The sequence below is a fragment of the Vipera ursinii genome (assembly GCF_947247035.1).
Source record: "Vipera ursinii genome assembly, chromosome: 1".
Taxonomy (NCBI): domain Eukaryota; kingdom Metazoa; phylum Chordata; class Lepidosauria; order Squamata; family Viperidae; genus Vipera; species Vipera ursinii.
The window spans coordinates 112,432,028-112,454,041 of NC_139512.1; the positions used below are offsets into that span (position 1 = coordinate 112,432,028).

Consider the following 22,014-nt stretch of genomic DNA (forward strand, 5'->3'; position numbering starts at 1 on the left):
GAAAGTCACAAAGATGTATAGAGCAGAAGTATCCCTAATAAAAGCAAATATAAATCAATCCACAACTGCATATTCATTAGAGTTTGATTTCACGTTCCTAGAAATGTTTAATACTGAAGGGCACATTTCAGGTTGTGTAACATTTTGAAGCAAATCTAATCAACACAACTATTTATTTTGTGATATCAGTTGTTATATGAAAAGTTCCAAGGTTGTGGCAGATTTTATCTAAACCAATAATAATCAACTTTAATTCTTTACATATACAACTTCCTAGGACTGTGTATTTGTGAATTCCATATGCCTGCCTGCCACTTAGGGGTTGTTGTTGAGGTTTTTTTGCTCTTTTTCATCTGAAATGTTCTCCCCACTATTTCTCTGGCATGATTCATTCTCACAGAACAGCATACTTTTGCTATAGCACCCCAGCTGCAGCTCATTTTGAGAAAGGAAGGGACAGAGTAACCCCAAATACCTAGGTTAAAAGATTAATAACAAGAACATATTGCCCAATGACACAGACAGATGAAACTGAAGGGAGAATCACAAGAACAGCCTTAAAACATGCAATGTGAATTCTTCAAGACTCCATCGGGGTGCCTCAATTCCCAATGAAAACTCACCTCCTGGTTGTAGATCTGTAGCACCTTGAGGACTGTATCTTGCTTCCCATTTTCTACAGTCTCTAGCACAGCTTGGAGTGTCATGTCTGCCCAGAGGAACCGGACCGACCGCAGTGAAATGTAGTAGAAGGCTTTGTGGCGTGGCTGGATATTTACTGATGCAAAGAGTCCTTGTTAAACAGCTGATGAGAAGAGGGAGGAACATTAGCGAGCCTGGCCACTCCAGGATGCCAAAGTACGAAGCAGATGGGAGCTTCCAGTAAAACCAGCCAGTAGCTTGCTGTCTTGCTTACACACTAATCCTCTTCCTCTTTTGGCTTTTCAGCATTTTATAAATGTCCTCTGAGCAAAGCATTACCTAGCTAGCCTTCCCTTCCACCACTCGGAGGATTACCTTAAAACAGATAACTACATGCCGTAGCTCCTCAAATCACCTCCTCCACCCATTGTCCTCATTTCTCTCTATGAATATAAAAGAAAAGAAAAGAAATTCCCCTATAATAATAAGAGGATGTATTCCCAGCAAAACCACCCATATCTCCTTGCTGGGTTCCGATGGCAATACATTTTCTGGTGAAAAAACATGGGAGGACTGAAAATGCACTAAAGCTGTGCTCACCAATCAGAGTATCTCTCAAACTGACTCATCCCTCAGATTCAAATCTCTGATCCTGCTTAGAAAACATGAGGTTGGGGGGGGGGGTAACCTTTCCACCCTAAGGCCTTAACTCTTTGGTTGCCAAGTTCTCCACATCTCTAGATTCAACATTTGGTCTGTGTCACCATAAACACAGTAGCTGTTTAAGAATGCAGATGTATGTTTGTATCCCTCCAGTAGTCATGCTAATCACAGTCCATGTCACAGTATGCGATGGTAACAACTGTGACAGGGGCAGGGGACCAGCACACTATCAAGGCAGATGTTAAAAGAGCTTGCCACAATCATAATGCTTAACCTTATGATTTAAATGACACCCCCCCAACTCTTCATTTTATGGATCCCTTCACAAAGTTTCAGATTGTTCATCAACCTTCAAACATTTATTATATGAAAATAATTTAATGAGCACTGCTTTAACTAATAGTACTATGAATAATAACAACAACAGACAGACATCTGGCACACAACACACCTGACATCACTATTGTGGAAAAGAAAAAGTCTGGTTCATTGATATAGCAATACCAGGTGATGCACAAATTGAAGAGAAACAGCTAGGGAAAAAATGAAATATTGTGATTTACAAATTGAAGTTGAGCAATTGTGGAGGAAAAAATCAATGGTTGCACCAATAGTGATAGGAGCCCTTGAAGCAATACCCAAAGTGCTACCTAGATACATGGAAATTTTGAACTTATTAGACCTGAATATTCTGAATTTGCAAAAAACCATTTGGAACTGTCTATATACTTAAATGTTACCTAAACAGCTCTTAGGTCCTTGGTTAGGACCTGAATTGTTAAGTTTTTACCAGTCCCAGACTGTGAATCAAATTGAAGACGAAATAATAACAACATCTTGGACAATCCCAATGACTCTTGGAAATCAATATTGACCACTTTGGAGTATCTTCTTTTAAAACATTTAGATCTTTCCCTATGTAGAACCTATTCTGACTTTTTATAGTGGGGGATGGGAGGGAATGAACATGGTGCACATTTCATTTACTTATGTACGTAACTAACCAAACCACATGGCTTACAGAACTTATATAGCAAAAACAGAATGCAACATCAGAAGAAAATTAACTCAAATAACAATTAGTGGTCAAAAATTAAAATTATGCATTTCTGACAAATGGCGCTATTGTGTAACATTAATCCCCAGAGACCCTCTGGAAGAGCCATATTCTAATCAGCTAATGAGAGTCGCTAGGGGAATGGGACATCCTTGTTCAGGAGGCAACTATTCCAAAGCAGAGGTCCCCAACCTTTTGGGCATCAGGGACCAGTTATGTGGAAAGAGGTTTTTCTGTGGACCGGAGGGGGCATGGTTTTGTGTACTGTCTGCATACTATGGATGGGGTTTTGCTTGTTTGTGCGGACCGGTTGCTGGTATGCCATGGCCCGGTACCAGTCCACGGACCGGGGGCTGGGGACCCCTGTTCCAAAAGACAGAGATCTGGTGTTCAGGCCCCTGCATGCTGTACCTCCTAGCGGGGGGGACCTTTAGCAGGTGCTCCCTGATTGTTTGTGTAGGGAGGCAGAAAATATTAGAGAATTTGTTGGGTACAAACCAGAACTGCAAATAACAGTTCCCAGAAAATCACGAATGCTACTATTTCAGTCACTTCTCACTTTCTAAAGTGTTTGTCCTTCACAGTTTACATATCTGCTATGGAAAGCACCAGGCAACTTAGTTGCCAAAGAAATGATGAAGTGGTTTTAAAATAAGCAAACTGTTTGTTGTTCTTTATTTACAAAATTCAAGAACAGCATAAAACAACATTTAAATAAAGAGGAATAATGTGCCACAATGTGTATATCACTGAGCAACTGCCAGGATCAGCAGGTTTCCCAAAGCTTGGAACAATCTGTAAATTGTAGACTGTATCCCTTCACAGTTGTTTAAAAGAAGCAACAACATTTGACTACTCTTCATACTATAAACATGCAGCAGAGAACTTGAACATTTTAAAAAACAAATTAGATTATTATAATCAACTTTCTTCTGTGCAGAGAACTGATACAGAATACCTCCCCACCCATCACAAGTAATTTCTACATAAAGCCAATAACTTGTAACTGGAATTGGCTGTTGTAGCCCTGAAATCCAATGAGGAAGGAACTTCATGGCATTTACATCTAATTTAAATGCTACAGAAACTTCTGATCACACAATTTCACTACAATTTTTCAAATCTACAATTTTGATTTGTTAATAGGTAAGTTATAAAAATGTTCAGTCCCAGCTGTTAAAAACAGCAGAGATAGGAAAAGCCATCCCTGTATATCATCTTAAATGTTTTTGTTTCACCTGCTCCTTCATGGTTTTCTTGATTCATCCAAATAATTTTTGGCCTATTTATTATCAGAAATTAGGGACAGGTTTGTCTTCTAAATCCTCTGAAATCAATCTAGTAACTTTTAGAAATTAGGGTTTGAAAAGTCTCCACCACAATTACTAAACCAGATTAAAGCATAAAAATAAGGAATTCTGTGGAGCAGTGGTTCTCAACCTTTTCTTCACCAAGGACCAAAAGGCCAAAAACTCCCATGACGCAATTCATTCCATTTACTGGAAATGAAGAAACAGAGGCCCATAGGGAGGTTTCTTTGTCGGAACTAGAAGGGGCAGCCATGTTACTGGGGGGGAGGACATCAGGAGAGCAGTAGTACTTTTTCTGATTAAGAAATTTTATTAAAAGACACAAGCTTCATCTCATGAAGTGAGGTGATTCCTTTTTATAAATCTACTAGTCAGAAAAGGTGCTGCCCGACTCCTGATTTTTCCCCCCAGGGTTTTTGTTGCTATTGTTATTGCTGTATTTGTTTGAATAAGTCATTATATACCAATATATAAATTGTACTCTGTTTATTTAGTCTTATTATTCATCAAAAACCAAAGGCATTCTGTTTCTCTCTACATGTTTGGCCCAGGTTTCCTTATGCACATCAATGAATAGGTCACAGATATGTTTAGTACAAAGTTCCCTTGTGCTCAATTCATATCCTGAAAGTCGCAGGATTTATGACGGTTTTCAGGATAAGAGTTGTGATAGATTGTGAACCAAGGTCCTTCATCTTACAGTATTTGGAAGTGAGACTGAGACACTCTGACAAAGATATTTGGCATATCTTGACACTAAATCTGTAACAGTCACCTGTAACTATACCACTTCACATTTTCTTCGGAAAAATAAACATTTTGAAAAAGCTGTTTCAGGTTTTTAAAATTTCAATTTGCAAACAGAATATAGCGGAATACTGCAAAACAGATAAGATCTTTACACAAAGATGAACTGGCAAACTGGAAAGGTTATAATCAGGTCTATTTGAGATCTGTTGAGTGGTATTGCTGCTACTTCCATGGTGAGACGCCTTCAAAATTCAACATCTAGAATCCGTTAAAAACATTCACACACTCTGCCACCAGCCATTATTTATCCATTCTTAGCATAATAGATAATCTATTTAAAATATATTGTGCAAATAGCCTTTTTATATGCTATATATTTTTAACTAGCAAGAATAGAAGACAAACACCTTTTCACTGTATATTCCATTCTAGTCAGCGCCAGTGTCCTGCATTAAAAACAGTAAATACATTTTTAAAAAAGCTAACTAGAAGCGAAAAGCAAAAATTACCTTCTTTATAGCATTGCTGTCTTTATATAGTTATTAAGATTTTTGTTTCATTTTTTTGAATGAAGCAACTATCCCACCTTCCCTCAATCTTCATAATGCAATTTTCAAGTGAGAAGACACTGCTGTTGTTTTCTTTCTTCCGAATAATCTCACTAGCAGAAAAACAGGGAGAGCAGTGGGGAATTGTAATGCAGGGTTGCTGATCCAGAAATTATAGCAAAGAAAGAACTGACCTCTAGGGAGCTCTACCCCTTTAACAAGCTTTCCTACAGCTGCAGCTACTGTACAGCTATCCAAGGCTGATGGGAAAGAATTCATACAAAACTATACAAAAATAAAATCTAAATCATGGCACTGAACACTGTCAGCCGTATCCAACTGAATCTTGATTCAGAGACAACAAATCAGCATTAAGCACATGAGAAGGCATCCAAAAGAATAAGAGTTCAGACAAAGACTTGAATTTTTAGCTTTAGAGACAACAGACTATAATTCTTCAGAGGGTATGGGAGCACTGTGTCAAAATCATCTGTGACAGAACATACAGGTAGTCCTCAACTCATGACCACAATTGAGACCAAAATTTTTGTGGCTAAGTGAAACATTTGTTAAGTGAATTTTGCCCCATTTTACGACCTTTCTTGCCACAACTGTTAAGTGAATCACTGCAGCTGTTAAATTATTAACAAGTGAATCTGGCTTCCCCATTGAGTTTGCTTGTCAGAAGGTTGCAAACGGTGATCACATGACCACAGGACACTGCAACCGTCATAAATGTGAGTCAGTTTCCAAGTGTCTTCATTTTAATCACGTGACCATGGCGATGTTGCAATGGCTGTGTGAAAAAGTCACTTACACTGTTGTAAGTCGAAGACTACCAGAATGAGTCAAGAATCACTTACTGCTACCTTACGACTACGTAGTGTAGATGTGGGTATTTTATGCCTCCTCGGCCACATCTGGCCCTTTGGCTCTCCCTGTCCTACCCACGTGAAGTCAATCGGAAATTAGAAATCAAATGCAAATAAGTGCAACACCACTGCATCATTTTTATTTTGAAGGTGACTATTGTTTTTTCAATTTATATGCATGTGCGGGTACCTACACACCTTCACAGCACTATTGGTTCAGCCCTACATAACAGTCCCAGTTTTTCATGTGGCCCCTTAGGAAAATTAATTGCCCCCTGATGTAGCACAAGGCTTCTTTAAACTGATTCCCTTTTCGATAAGTAGGGAAAGGAGAGAGAATCCATTATATTATTATTTCACTTCCACTACCCTTCATTCAGATTCCATAATGTTGGCCATGTTACACTAGCTTCAAATGTATTTACCCTACTACATAAGGAGTCCATTTACATACAGGAATGGAGCATCACAAACAAGAACTTCCCCGTCACTTCTTTATAAACCATATCTAGTTATTCGTAAAGAAATGCCCCCAAACCAAATTACATCTCTGGGAATGTGAGATCTTTTTGAACACTGAATTATTTCACTTTTTATTGCAACATTACATCTCCATAACAATTCATCTGAGTTTGGCAAGCCTTGTCTCTATAAATTTTTATCCTTTTCAGGAAACTGACTCCTATCACTTTCTTTTGATCCTAGCAGAATTATTTTCCTTCTATCTGTAGATGCAAGGTCCTTTCTGTGATTTTGTTAAAATCTGAAAATAAATTAATCAAGACAGATTCAGAGTAACAGATTATAAATGTTACAAACCATTTCAAGATTTAATTTGAAATTATTGATTTACATGTGTGACAAGAGGAGCAAAAGCTACACCTTATTAGCATTCCTTTGGTGACCTTCACATTCATTTTTGCATTTTAGGGAATGGGATGGAAGATGAATTTTTAAAAGATAATAATATTCTACACCTTAGAAATACTTGCATCCATTTCACCTCTTAAAACTTCTTAATGTCCCTTTCAAAACATGTTTACTCTTACCTAATGTTTGAAATATGGGCTTCTTGAATACATTCATGTCTGAATAAGTGTTTGGGTTGTTTTTTTTAAAATAGATGCTGCTGCTTTTTGCATAGTATGCAAATCAACATAATAAAATTGGCTCTAACATCAGTGTTTTCCCTTTCTGCTGAACAACGTACCTGCTACTGCTGTACTACCATATCTGCATGTGACACCTGGGCATTCTTGCTTGCTAGGACAAAAAATATATTTATTGGCAGCACTTTTGCAAGTGGTTTTGTAAAAGAGCACCATTCAACCATCTAACTGTCAAGCAGTATTGCAACTAGAGCAAGATATTGGAAACAGATGTTAGGACTTCTGTAGACCAACTTATTCCAAAGGAGATTTGCTTGACAAGTGAGAGAAGCAAATTGCATTTCTGTCACAATAATGCCTGAGGATAGGTAAAGATAAAGGTTTCCCCTGTCCAATCATTTCTGACTCTAGGGGGCGGTGCTCATCTCTGTTTCTTAGCCCAGGGAGACTGTGTTGTCTGAAGAGCCTTTCCATGATCATGTGGACAACATGACTGTAAGTGAAGGCACACAGAATGCTGTTTACTTTCCACTGAAATGTTATCTATTTATCTACTCGCAAATGCATGCTTTCAAACCACTAGGTGGACAGAAGCTGGGGCAAGTAATAGGAGCTTATCCCATGGTGAGGTGCTTGGGTCTCAAACAACAAGCTCAGCATCTTTAACCACTGAGCCAACGCACTCCTGCCTTAACATAAAATATGAAGCTTACTCATCTTTTTTTTTAAAAAAATATATATGCAGGTTTAGTAAACTGGGTTGTGGCAGTTTTTTGATCAACATCAACATGTATTGTGTCATCAAAGTCAATGTCAGCTCTAAACAAACACACAGATACTTCCTCCAAGATGGCTATGACTATTTTCACCAATAATAAAGGCACAAAAAGAACATGTAATGGCAGAGGAAATGAGAAGGGAAGATAATTTTAGGTGCTGACCTATGGAGCTCCATCAGGTCACTCAGTTCATGCTCAAGAATTTCCTAGATGGAATTAACTGGAGGTACAATTATGACTCTGCGCTTCCACACCAAAGCAGTAGCTGACAGGTATGGCATTCAATGCTATATACCTGCAGACACCCACTTTCCTAAAAGAAATATTTCTTGCTTTCATCTGCACAATACAGGAAAGATGTGGCTACATGAAACATGCAATATGGGGCTCTATTAGGTTGCACTGTTCAAAAACAGAAAGTGAAAATAATTTCCAGCTTTCCCCAAGCTCTGAAGAGCACAGAGTACCATTTCCCCACTGATGAGAAATGGGATCTTTGCCAATTGACACCACCTAAAAAGATGCCCCACTGAAACTGCGAGGTGGTCCCCTTCTTTTTCTCCATCCACATAGTAAACTCCAATGCAAAATTTTAATCAAAGATATTTTCTGCAATAAAAAAGCTGATAATGGCATCCTCTGCCATTAAATCATGAAGTGACCCTTGTTTACGTCTGTTTGCACATATGTCAAAATCCCGGTAAGCTAAACCCTGGTTTACTTAACTAAGGCATTTTTACCTAACGCTGAACCGTAAACCAATTACGCAGGTTGAGTCGGCACCGGGAGCTCGGCTTTAATTGGTTGGGTCAGCTATTGGGTCAATGCGTCGTGGGAAGACCATCATTTAATATTTAGTCCAGCGTTAAAAACACGCGGGAAGCCCCGGGGCTGTTACTTTTCTTGCCTGCTGACATCGAGACCGTATAGGGGAGGAAAGAAAAAAGGGAGACTACACTTAAGCCTCACTAAAGCCACCGAGAGCAGAAGTTACCTACGTTGCGTAATAAAGAAGATCGCCCGCAGCATTTCTCTGCCTGGGGCGGGAAATCCACAGGCGCTCCAGCGGGGAGCTTCCCCCTGGCTCCCGAGACGGACGGGCGTTCCGCGCGCGAAGACTTGCCTTATCCCTCTCAGCCCCGCTTGCCTAGGCGCCCGCGCCCGCTTCCTATTACAGGACAGCCCTGCCCTCATTCACACGCAGCGGCAAAGCGCAACACCCCGCCGGCGCACCAGCGTAAGGCTCTCTAGGCCAAGGAGCCCGCCTTCCCCGAAAGACCTATCCGCGGCTGCAGCCGGGCCCAGAGCCCTCCTACTTCCCGCGCCCCAAAACAAATCTCCGCTTCTCGGTGGGCGGAGCAGGACACGGAGGCAGGAAGCAGTCATGGCGGACTGGGGCCGAGGTGAGTGCAGAGGAGGAGGAGGAGGAGGAGACGTGGAAAGAGTGAGTGGGTGCCGCGGCTCTCCTTTTATTTTATTATTTTATTTTAATTCCATTTATATCCCGCCCTTCTCCGAAGACTCCGGGCGGCTTACAAGCTTAGCAGTAGCCTTCATTCTATGTATATGCCTGCTTATTAGGGCTTTCATACACACCCCAAGCGGTATTATTACAAAGTCAGCTTAATTGACTAGTTTTGAAAGAGGAGAGGGATGCAAAATAAGGAAGGGGTGTTTTCGAGCCATCCTCTGCTCGGAGGTCTCTCCATTCCTTTCGCATTACTCCAACCTTTGGGGATGGAGACGGACACCATCGTTTGTGGAACATCTGGCAGGCAGCTGGCAGGAGAGAATGTCCGCCGGGAAGAACAGCTGCCTTCTCTGTTCTCTTCTCTCCTTTGCCCACCACACCAGCTTTCCTGCTTTCACTTAAAGATCTTGGTTGGGGCCAAAAAAAGGCAATAGTAACATACAGAATAACAGAGTTGGAAGGGACCTTGGAGGTCTTCTAGTCCCAACCCTCTGCCCAAGCAGGAGACCTTACGAAATGGTGATAGGATACACTGGTATGTGGAACTGGGTAGGCTTTGTTGTTATGGCCTTTTAAAATTGTTTTTACCTTTTTACAAAGTATTTATTTTTGAACTCTGCCAGCTCAATAATATTTTGAACCTGGAATTTGGGGGAAATGTTCCCTGTGTGTGTGAAATAGAGATCTGTAGGTTGCCCACTGTTTCTTTTTCTATGAACTCCTACATGTATTCTTAGCTGTTCTTAAGTTATAACTCTTTTTTTTTTGCAGGTCCAAATACAAATGCGGTGGATGATATGTTAGATGTGGAAAATAAGCGCATGGCAGAAAATCTAGCCACTAAAGTCACCCGTCTAAAATCGGTTGGTAGCCCACTCAAATCTGTTAGTTTTTCACTTGCTAGCTAATTATAATGATGAGTTTCCTATGCCAGATTATTTTTTCTATATTGCTAATGTGGAAATGAAAATTGTAATCCTTTCCAAAATCAGCATTATTACAAAATATGTCAAAAATGACAATGTTGGAAACAACAATTTCTTCTTTTTTTAAATCTAGCTTGCATTGGACATTGACAAAGATGCTGAGGATCAAAACCAATACCTGGATAATATGGTAAACAACTATTTGCACTTCATGTGGAAAAATATACCTGAAGGATGAGTTGTATAATACAATACACTTGAGTTATGTCAAAACACGATTTTGTTGAGAATTTTGGACCCATCAGATTCAAAGAAATTGTTACTACTAAACTTCCTTCCTGGCAACCTTCATCATTTTGTCTTCATTCCCTCCCACCCACCCAAAAAACATATTTTATCCTGCCATGGAGTTCCCAGAGTTGTATGTGTGTGTGTTACTTTTCTAAAAGAAGTCAAATGTGAACCTTTGGTCTCTTTGGTATCAGCAATGGCTTGTAGGTTCTTAGTTGTGGCCTTCATGAGGCTAATGTAAATATTTTAAGGAACTGCTTTGTATAGTCAAATTGGTAGGCCAATTTCAAAAGGATTTCCTATATATAAAACATTTCCATGTATGCAAGTACAAACCATGTGTAGGCCATGACATTATAAAAATAACTAGTGATCTGTAGTGATGAGTTTCATAGGCTGGTAAATCACAATCAGTCATGGCAGCTGTGGCTTGCTACTTCGTGCACACATTAGTTCTCACTTCATATTATCCTTTGTAATATTTTTGGATATGGTATGTTCTGTTCATCACACTGTTGTAAGATCTAAGTTTAAAAGTCTGTTCATTATTAATAAAAGCTAATGATGGACCTCCGACATATAATTTTTCTCCTGTTGGTTAAATTGTGAGGATAAATGATGTTAGAAAATTTGTAGTAGAAAGTGCTGCAGCATCACTATAGTATTACATTGCGAATTTTGCCAGTTTAAGAAGTATGTTTATGTATGGCTACAGTTTAATTTATTTGATCTAGGAGCTGTCTAACTGAAGAATGACTAGATTGCTCACAATACAATGAAGGAAATAAAAACACAATTCAAAAAGACAAAACCAGCAAAGTAAGGGCAGAAAAAGAACAAGATGGTTGATAGAATTTCCCTTTCAAATCTTTTCTTTAAATGGGAATGAAACAATCATTGAAGTTGATTCTAACGTATTAAGAGTTATCTTTTTGTTTTAGGATTCTGATTTTATGAGTGTGACAGGTCTTCTCACAGGAAGCGTGAAGCGTTTCTCTACTATGACTCGGTCAGGAAGGGACAACCGCAAGCTTCTCTGTTATGTGTCTGGTGGACTGATTCTTGTCTTCTTCATCTTGTATTATTTGGTAACAAGAGCACGAACTTGACGGAAATTATTAAAGTTTTGTACTGGATGTTTGTTGAAGGAAAAAAGGGGTAATGGAAAACGGAGCTGTGGATGACCTTCAGATGTGTATCTTGGGAAGGATTATTTAAATTTTCACAGTAACCCAGAAGCTCCTTTATGAACTACAGCATGATCTCTCCATTCTGAACTCATCTTTTTTTCTTTAAAGAGGATATGATTTTGTCCCTCTCTTCTTGAAAGCTCAAATGCAACACAATTCACTGAAATGAAGTCTCTTTCCCTCTGCCCTTGTATTAGCTTGCTGTCGTTACTTGATGAAAGAGGAAGCATATTGGGGATTAGCTTTCTGAAACTTATGGTTCAGCAGGAAAATCCTGACAATGTTTAGTAAAAATGTTCTAATGCCCTTTTTAATGGGAAAAAAGTGTTGCTTAAAAGGCTGATGTTAGGATATGTGCATTTCTGAGAAGTGGTATCTCACATTGGAATGTCTTTTAAAACAAAATTCCTTTATCACTGTTTCTGGGTAAACCAACAGCTATAAACAATAATCCTTGCTTATTATCTCTCAAAGAGGTGTGTAGAAGAACACAGTTGGGTTTAAAGCACTCACAAAATAGAAAACACCTTGAATATATGACCATATTACTTCTGCTTTTTTCCCTTTCCGTTCTAATTAATCCCTTAAATGATTTACCAGTTTTGAGTTGTACTAACCATATTGTAAGTTATTGTATCTTCATTTTTTAAACTTTGTCAAAATCAGTCTTAAGGTTCTTTTTTAATTTGATGTATTGATTCTAGATTAAAAATTCAATTTTATGCATATTTTCCTGGATTGCATTTTGTTGAATTCAGTAAGATTTATTTTTGAGTAGACATGCATAGAATTGCGCTGTAGTTCTAGAGGTGTTTTGACAACTAATGATTGCTTAGTGATTCTCATCTCGCTAGAACAGACATATCAAATTCGTGACGTCACACAATGTATCAGGACAGTTTTGCCATTGTCGGCAATGGGGTGGGCGTGGCTTCCACATGACACATCTGGCAATTTGACACCCCTGCGCTAGAATCAATATTTTCCTTCTGATGTTTATTACTAAAGCATTAGCAGCATTTAAGCTAATATAGTATGTACAATTACAGGTACTGATCAACTTATGACCACAATTGTGCCCAAAATTTCCATTGCTAAGCGAGACAGTTGTTAAGTGAATTTTGCCCCATTTTATAATCTTTCTTGCCACAGTTGTTAAGTTAGTAATATGGCTATAAAGTGCATCTGGCTTTCCTATTGACTTTGCTTGTCAGAAGATCACAAAAGCTGATCACATGACCCCAGGACATTGCAGTTGTCATAAACACATGTGTGTTGCCAAGCATCCAAATTTTGATCATGTGACCATGGGGATATTGTAACAATTGTGTGAAAAACAGTCATGTCACTTTTTTTCAGTTCCGTTGCAACTTTGAACTGTCACTAAATGAAAGGTTTAAGTTGAGGATTACCTGTAACAATGCAATCCTGTATTTGTCTACTGAAAAGAACTCCAGATATAGAAGATTTTTATATCATATCTTACTCATTAATATTTTTGGTTTCCAAAATACAATTTGCCAGCATATGTTATTCTGTAGTTAAAAAAAAAAGAATAGAAGTAACAGGATATCCAGCGCTGATCCATTTTGGATCTTCCTAAAATTGATATAGGGACGCGGTGGCTCAGTGGGTTAGGACGCTGAGCTTGTTGATCAGGAGGTCGGCAGTTTGGCGGGTCGAATCCCAAGTGCCACGTAGCAGAGTGAGCGCCTGTTACTCGTCCCAGCTTCTGCCAACCTAGCAGTTCGAAAGCACGTAAAAATGCAAGTAGAAAAATAGGGACCACTACGGTGGGAAGGTAACAGCGCTCCGTGCACCTTTGGCGTCTAGTCATGCCGGCCACATGACCATGGAGACGTCCTCGGACAAGCGCTGGCTCTTCGGCTTTGAAACGGAGATGAGCACCGGCCCCTAGAATCGGAAACGACTAGCACGCATGTGCGGGGGAACCTTTACCTTTTTACCTTTAAAATTGATATACATGTACCTTTCACTTGAAGCAAGTGAATATTCTTTTGTAGGTGAATCTGATTTGTAACTTATCTCACAGTTGAAATAGTAACATTCACATTGTATTTAAATTTGAAAATAAAGCAGGTTTAACCATTCCCAATTTTCCAGAGCCTTAGGCCAGTTTTTCCTCAAACGTAGCCATTTTAAAACGAGTGGTTTTCCACCTCCCAGATTTCTCCAGCCAGCCATTGTGTACTATAAAAGGAGACTTAATTTTCATTGAAAAAAGGACAAAGTAAAATCCGACTTTTCAATTTATTTATTCTAAATGAAGATATAAGTGAGATACAAAATATTTTTATGTGAATTACTGTAAGAATAGCAAGTTCTGTGAAATATTTCTGGAGCAGGAATCCAAGTAGGTTTTTACGAAAAAATATATAATATAAAATATTTCTAATTCCAATTTCTGGAGAATGACACCATGGTCTTTATATTAGTGTCAGAATCTAGGCATATATTCAGCAGGGCAGAATTTGCAATGGCCTCTCTTCATCCCAAGAAATGGCTGTGGCACATTCTTTTTGTCAGAGAGTTTAGAACGTCAGTTTCAATAGTTGGTTACTGAATATTTGTGGTAGTCCCTCCAGACAGGTGGTTATAAAACATGGTGAAACAATTGTTAGTTGGTTTTGAAGCTTTAAAAACAGGTAGCTTTGAAACATGAGCAACATGGTATAAAAACAAGTTGAAAAACCAATGTGATTTCTGCACAGAGGACACAATCAGTAAACGTCCACAATCACAGGGGTTGTATAATCAGAATGTCTGATTCCAAAACTGATTACAGGAGCGCAAGATATCTAGAAATAGGAGGACGAAAACAGGTAAGGCAAAATAGACCTGTCTTCTAGCTATTGGTACATTTTATTACTATAAAATTAGTACATTTTATTAGCATTTATTTTCTTCTAATAAGAAAAATATAGTTTATAATAGTAAACATAGTAGTGGTAGACACCAGGGCCCATTTTGCAAATGGGGTCCCCAAAGGAGAGAGCTCAAATACCATGCACCTCCCTCAACCCTGACTTGTAACAACCGAGTGCAGCAAAGAGAAGGACACCCAGCCACTTCTTTCCTGCTGATACAGCAGTGGTGGGCTTGAGCCTCATGCGGGTCTCTTCTCACCTTCAGCCACCCATGTCCCTCAGCTTCTTGCCCCAGAAGATACCTTCCCCCACTTAGCCAGGTGAAAGTATCCCTTTTTTATGTATAGGCTATATCTCTCTGCTGCCATCTAGAGATCTCTTCTGAACTTTGATTACGGGATCCCTGGAGGTATATTACAGTGCAGAAGACTTTACAGACTTTTTCAGGCTGCAGAAACTTTTAGTTGCCTTTTTAAGAAATCCTAGAAGTCCGATTAAAAGGCACATATCTGATGATATACTATTTGAACAGAAACCAGAGCACTGTAACGATAAAAAAATTGTTGCATTTGAGTGAAGTTGGGGGATTTTTTTGTCCTTAGTCGCCCATGAAACCCCATTAAGTCTCATGGAACTTTAGGCTCCCCATTTCAGATTCCACGGATACAGTTGGAAAAGCAATGTAGTGCAGGATGGCTATTCTTTCTCCCTGCGTCCCTTCATAAGCTAGTAGAAGAAGAGCCAGAAGAAGAGAGGGAGCAACCAGAAACAGTTGAGAAAGCTGTAGGAGCCTCCAAGGATTCAATTTCCAGCCCTTGCACTACTAGTCAAGGGGCAATAGAAAAGAAGGGGAGAGCAATCCTTGTAATGTTAGTTCTTCTGTCCTTTGCTTCCTTCAACCCCTTTCTTCCTCTGTAATTCCACTTGAGGCCCTGGATCTGAGCTATCGGGTCTGGATCATAAAAATCTAAGCTTAACATAACTCTTCTACCCATCTTATGGTCTAGATCAGCATTTCTCAACCTTGGCAACTTTAAGATAGGCATTGAAGTCAAACCTATCTTAATTTTGCCAAAGTTGAGAAACACTGGTCTAGATTCTGCAACTCCGATATAATGGCCCTTCGTTAGACAATCAGATTTGTTGACAGCATGGGGCAAGGAATGGGTGGCCAGAGGAAGGCTTTCAGCACTTTTCTTAGATTAAAGCTAAAAGCTACAGATTTATCTTAGTTTGTGGGAAGAGTTTACATTACAGTTGGAATTCTGAATATCACAATCAACTGTAGTTTAACTGTAGTCTTTTGGAGCAAGATAAAAGGAAGAATGAATGCCCATTTTCATTCCTAATGTAACAAATCATTGGAATATGAGAATGGAATATACGAATGTTGCAGGGTAAAGGAAAAGATCAGACTTATTGAATATTGGTGGGACCAATGTAAGCACAGAACTTCTGAATTCTTAAAGTATATTGCAAAACCTCCTTACTTCTTCTTCTATTGTACAAGAACAAACACAACATTCTTCCCTTCATACATTTTAGCCCTAATAAATGTCAGAACCTTATGAAAATTAAATAACACTTTTTCAGGTGGGTGGGTGGACATTTTTCTTTTTTTTTCCTGGAAAAAAATATATTTTTCTCACCTTTCCCAGTTCGTACTCTGCAGGTCCAGGCAATTTGTCAGTTTTGTGATCTTTGATTCGGCCTGCCATGGTATATTTTGGTGCACTCTTTTTGTAGATCTCTACACTGGGCTTATGATATGCAGCTGGACCTGGAGTCTAGAAAGGAAAGAACCACACAGTGTCCCAAGATGAAAAGGAACTTAGCTCATATATCATCTTCTAGAAAAACCGAGCAGCTCATTATAGACCCCTTTCACATATGTCAGTGATGTCCTAAGGCTTCCATAGGACTTGGGATGCCAACCTAATTCATTACTTCTGCTTCTGTTCCAAGGAAAACACTGTAAAAAGAGCTGGACACATTAATGTTGGAAGCTTCCTCGCTGCCCTTCCCCAAGAACCTAGGTGTTTGCTTCTTCTGTCAAAAAGCAAGGCTCTCTAGCATCTTGCCACCAAACTCATGTTCTTCTCTGTTGCAACAGGGACAACATTGCTGCATTTTATCATTCCTCTGTTAGTTATCTGGATGGAGCTTTGACTCTATCAAGGTAGAGACAATGGGAGGGGATAAGTGCAACTCAGCAGTGTGATCATCATGCTGCCAAAGTACAAGTAACAGAAGGCTACAAAAGTTGGGTTTAAAAGCCAAGTGTGTTTCTAGGTTGTCCATTGTGGTTATTAAATAACAAAGTCTGATACAACAAAATAGGAATTGAATCCACAGATTACCTTGTGAAGGTCTTCATCAAAACGTCCAAGCTTACTCTTTCCTGTCATAGAATAGGAAGGGCTGCCTGGGGTAGCCACTGAATGTGGTCCAATGACCTCTGGAATCATATAATTGTTAGGACCTGAAAAAATGTGAATATTACCAAAATGAAGAGTGAGAATTCTGATAACCCTGGAGAAAAAGACAAGTAAATGCTGTTCTTCAAAGTGGTACTTTGGGTTTGTCTAGAGGATTTGGGAATAACAGCCTTCCACTTTCTGGCACTTTCCAGACATGTTCCAGGATTTCAGTTCCCAGAATTTTCATAGAAGAAACTGACTGGGAATTCTGAAAATTGAACCCACGAATTATCTTGGAGGTACCAGACTATGGAAGATTGTTCATGAGAATTGTTGAGTGTTTTTCTTCGAATATCAACCTATCACAAGACATCACAAATGATTTTTGAATATTCTCATGTCCAAAAGCAATGTCTGAATTTTATTGTTTAAAGAGGTATGAAGGGCTCTTTCCCAGCTATGCCCATTTTTGTTGTTGTTTAAAACAATTTTCTGTCAAGTCTTGCTGCACAATTGGTCCAATAAATTGTGGATAGACATAGTGCAACAGAGATAGGCATAACTGAAGCTTACCTCAGTGAGAAAAAAATCTTTTGTGGTTGGGAAGAATCACAATTCTATGCTCTTCTGTTCAATTACACATAATCAAATTCAGTTGGGCTTTCCTCCAAGGAAATCTGCATGGAATTGAGCTGCCTCCCAGTTTATGAGATGATATTGCTCTGAATTGTGACTTAAACAGGATCTGGGTATGATTCCTTCAAGGAATAGCCAAGTCAAACAACAAACAAAAAGAATCGAACTTACCTGGCGTGCTATCCACCTTTCCTCCATGAGTCCGATATCCAATGGAATGCATGGGGGCAGCTTTATAGATAACCTTTTTTGCCTTATCAGGTGAGTAACAGGCTAGGAGAAACAAACAACATTGCTGAAAACTGGATTTAAACTTAATTTTCATTGTGCCTTGTATGTCTTAAAATAGGACTGGGCAATTCAATTCAGGGCCAGGTCTTGTTCTTCCTTTTTGATGGTTAGATCAGAGACCGCACTTTAAAAAGTAGGTAAGGTTGGCTCAAGAAGTTGAGGGAGCGGGGGGGGGGGGAGCAAAAAAATAAAATTGATTTCATTTAATTTCAAATTTCCTGAAAATCATAAATAATTCAGGTAAGGTTAATTATTGAGTATCCCCCCTCCCCCCTGGCACCACTGAAAAATGTAGTAGCCATTTTTGGAATGACTTTGGGAATTGTACTTAAGGCATCAAGAAATCCCAAAGCTGTAAGCCAAACTGGAATCCTGAAAAACAAACCCTTCTGGAAGAAGCAAAGGCAAACCACTTCTGGATTGTTGCTAGGACATGGAACTGTTCTATGGCCACCATGAGTCAATGTAGTTCCAGGATGAAATATCATCTTTGCACCATTTATTCTGCTTGCAAAGAGGAATAGGGTTAGAATTTTAGAACTAATACATAGGAGAAAGAACATGCAAAGTGGTAAGCTAGAGGAAAAGGCCTTTGTGTGTGTGTGTGTGTGTGTGTGTGTGTGTGTGTGTGTATACACAAAAAAGTTCTCTTCTAATCAACATGATCTATTTGTCCATCTGAACATTCAGATTTTGAGCAAATAGTAGGCTGTTTATGCCCATTCTTATAATCCAGGTATACTAGCTTGCTTATTGATTGATTGTTTGACTTGATTTGATCTGAGTGCTGCCGACTTCTGATCTAAAGGTGACTATTGTCTGAAGGTTGAGGTCAATTCTTAAACCACCAACATCTATTTTTTTTTAACAAAGCCTTCTTGTTAAGTGAAAATAGTTCTGCATGATGAAAATGCATAGGACAACATTAATTCCTTTTCTTGTACAGGTGATGGCAGGCTTTTGCTTCTATTTAACCACACAGAATCTTTCAAAATGTTACGTCAGAATTCCCCGAAGAGGTGATCCATTTGATTTATATACTTGGGATAGAAGTCTATTACTCACCAGGACCTGGGGTAGTCTCCACTTTTGATTCAGTTCGCCCACTTATTGAAAAAGAGGGACCAGTCTTCTTTCCTCTGTTAGTCACAGTACCCTGCACATAGTAAGGACCCGGAATATTGTCCTTGCTATTTGGAGGCTTTGCACCATACATGCTATAAGCAGGTGCTTTCCTTTTGGTGGGCATGTGCGATACATAACCTGGAAAAAAAAGAGTTGCATCATGGCAACTTTATAGTAGTGTGACCACACCTAAAATAATACATTAATTTGTGTGACACCCTCCCTCTGCAAGGAGATCCCAATCACAGTCAGGGAAACCCTTAGATGAGAGATGTCTTAGGCTACAGTAGCAAAAAAACCAGGAGTTTGATAACACCTTTTCTAACTAAGAAATTTTATTAAAAGGCATAAGTCTTATCAGCTTCATCCAATGCACTTATGTGCTGCAGTTCATGAAAGCTAATGCCCTTTAATAATAAATGTGTTCGTTAGAAAAGGTGTAATCAGAGTTAGTCACCAGAAATTTCACATTGAGTTGTATCGTTTTAGCATCTTCGCTTCAGTTGACAACTAACAAAGTTGGTAATCCCTGTCTCCTGATATCCTATAATGCATTACAGAAATGAGAGGCAAATCTTCTCTTCTGAAAAACTAATTTCCCCCAATCTAGCAACTGTCAGGATGCACTGAGACTGCAACATCCAAAAATTTCCTTATGGCTGGAAATTGTGATTGAAATTCATCTGGAGGGTGTCAAACCAAGAAACTTGGTCTAGACATTAACAGAATTGGAAGGGAGCTTGGAGGTCTTCTAGTCCAACTCCCTACTCAAGCAGGAAACCCTATAGCATTTCAGATAAATGGTTGTCCAATCTCTTCTTAAAAACTTCCATTGTTGGAGCATCTGCAATTTCTGGAGGCAGGTTGTTCCACTGATTAATTCTTCTAACTGACAGGAAATTCTAGATTGCTCTTCTACAAGATTAGTTTACATCCATTGCTTCTTGTCCTGCCTTCAGGTGCTTTGGAGAATAGGTTGGCCCACTCTTTTTTGTGGCAGCCCCTTAGATATTGCAACACTGCTATCATGCCACCCCTAGTCCTTCTCTTAATTAAACTGGACATACCCAGCTCCAGCAAGCGTTCCCTATATGTTTTAGCCTCCAGTCCCCTAATCATCTTTGTTGCTCTTCTCTGTACTCTTTCCAGAGTCTCAACATCTTTTTTCAGTATTCCAAGTGTAGTTTACCAAGACATTGCCTTTCCCAAATATTTTTGGGAAAGTTGTTTGATTTCTGTGTATAAACCAGCTGAAAATAGCTTAAATAAAAATAAAAATGGCTTAATAAAGTCACTTCCCAATTTCAACCTCTTCTTCAATTTTTGCTAGGATGAAATCTTTGGTATTCCATCTGGACTTCTACTTTTTAAATCTTCCGACACATGCTGGGAAAGCAGGAACAACCTTTTCCATTTCCATGTATATTTCTTTGAGGACATGTAATTTCCATTGATGGATGCCTTTCCATTGGGGGCTTTTGTTGATGAAAAGAAGGGGGGGGAGATCCAAAGGGAAAGCACCATTGTTTATTCTTCCTATCACCTGAGCTAGAGGGACAAACTGGCAAAACTCTTGTCAATTTATCCTGTTTTTATTTAATAATCCCCCATACTCTCACCATTCCACTGGTGAGCTTGGTAGGAATGATTTTGAGTTTCACAGTCCAGTAGTGAAATGAAGGGGGAAATTAGATTGATCCGTCAAGAGCAATTCAGAAATGGAGAGGCAGCTAAGCAGCACAACCAAGATGGCTGTGGGGAGCAGTAACCTATAGCTCTTCATGGCCAGTTAGAATGCAATGTTTGTCTTCAATGAAGTGAAGCACAGTGGGTAAACAGGGCAGCATAGCCTGTGCGGATACAAATTTATTTTTTTAAAAAAAAATTATTGCAAATTTTATTATTTAAAACTTTGGACAAATTTAATTTTTTTGATGTGCAGCAGGAAAAGATGACTGAGGTTGTCTTCCTGGTGGCCAGTGGGAGGTCAGGAAAGAGATGGCACCATCCATGGCTGCCCCTGAGAAACAGTTATTGGTCTGAATTCATGCTAGTACAATTTGGACATGTAGATCTGCCCTCAGCAGCATCACCAAACTGGAACCAAGTTTAAGTATTCCCAATTCAAAATTTTGTCTTTTGCTAACTATTGTTGATTGAGAATTCTTGGAGCTGCAATCTAGCACTTTTGGAGGGCATTAAAGTGGGGGGTGGCTGGTCTAAATTTTAAGAGCTATGGTGTTCCTGACTTAATGTCAAGACTTGGGGTTTGAGAGGATGATTTTTCACATCTCCAATTAAATTCTACTTGAATCAGTGGGGGAAAAAACCCACCAAAGTCAGTATCAGTTTTCAAAAAGCCATAAAAGTAATAAGTATATAACATTAAATAAAATATCAGCATCAAGCAAGTAGAATTGTGATATGCCAGGCACTAACTGGTAGGGATCACTCTGTACAAACTCTGTTGAAATGTGCAGAAAATCATTACAGAAAACTATTTCCAAAGGAGAATACATGTGGGCATATTGTGATGCCTTTTCATGGTGAATTCTTTTTTAAAAAATTAGTTCTACTGATCGTTACTATTGGATGTTTCACACTGTTATCCAAGTCATTTTGGGGTAGGGTCTGCTGTAAGTGGCAATGATAAATAAAGATAAAACAAAACACTGACTGTATTTTAAAGTCCTGATTGAATGACTGTTTATTTACCTGTTGCTCCTTGTATGGAGTACTTGGGGCCAGGGCTGGTATACTGGGCCATGATTGGGCCTCTTGGATGATGAGGCCTCCATGTTCCTATCCAACCTCCTTGGTTCATGGTGGATACTTATTCCAAAACCTAAGAAACTAAGAACACAGAGCAAATGTTTTAAAAGAGAGTGGATATTTCCTTTTATATTTTATAAAGCCTTGTTACATTTTTTCTGCTTTAATTGGCATTCAAAGGCTAAGAAAATATTTGGTCTTAAATCTCCACTTTAAGGTAGTCCTCAATTTACAACCATTTGTTTAATGACTGTTTGAAGTTACAATAGTAATG

At 39.1% G+C, this 22,014-nt stretch overlaps 3 protein-coding genes across 4 annotated transcripts in view; 1 reads left to right on the forward strand and 2 right to left on the reverse strand.

The window, feature by feature from the left end:
- The window catches only part of RIC8A (RIC8 guanine nucleotide exchange factor A), a 37,428-nt gene extending 28,476 nt beyond the window's left edge, over positions 1-8,952 (reverse strand). The window contains exons 1-2 of one of the 2 annotated variants that reach the window (XM_083348979.1): positions 8,729-8,952; positions 624-805 (exon numbers count right to left, since the gene is read on the reverse strand). In XM_083348979.1, coding sequence (XP_083205105.1) covers positions 624-707 — 84 coding nt within the window. In that variant the 5' untranslated portion in view covers positions 708-805; positions 8,729-8,952. Of the gene's footprint in view, positions 1-623; positions 806-4,931; positions 4,963-8,728 lie in introns of those variants that run through there. The other variant, XM_083348980.1, reaches the window with a different exon arrangement.
- A 148-nt stretch (positions 8,953-9,100) lies between these two features.
- BET1L (Bet1 golgi vesicular membrane trafficking protein like) lies at positions 9,101-12,325 on the forward strand. Its single transcript, XM_083364196.1, has 4 exons — positions 9,101-9,133; positions 9,973-10,064; positions 10,261-10,317; positions 11,360-12,325. Exons 1-4 carry the CDS (start codon positions 9,115-9,117, stop codon positions 11,525-11,527), a joined length of 336 nt encoding a protein of 111 aa, XP_083220322.1. The 5' UTR covers positions 9,101-9,114; the 3' UTR covers positions 11,528-12,325.
- A 2,024-nt stretch (positions 12,326-14,349) lies between these two features.
- On the reverse strand, positions 14,350-21,792 carry CIMAP1A (ciliary microtubule associated protein 1A; the record flags this gene model as incomplete). The annotated part of the gene is made up of 6 exons (XM_083350323.1): positions 14,350-14,427; positions 16,146-16,283; positions 16,857-16,978; positions 17,724-17,825; positions 18,909-19,106; positions 21,684-21,792. The coding sequence occupies 6 exons, from the start codon at positions 21,790-21,792 to the stop codon at positions 14,350-14,352; spliced, it is 747 nt and encodes a 248-aa protein (XP_083206449.1).
- Between the last annotated feature and the right edge of the window lie 222 nt (positions 21,793-22,014).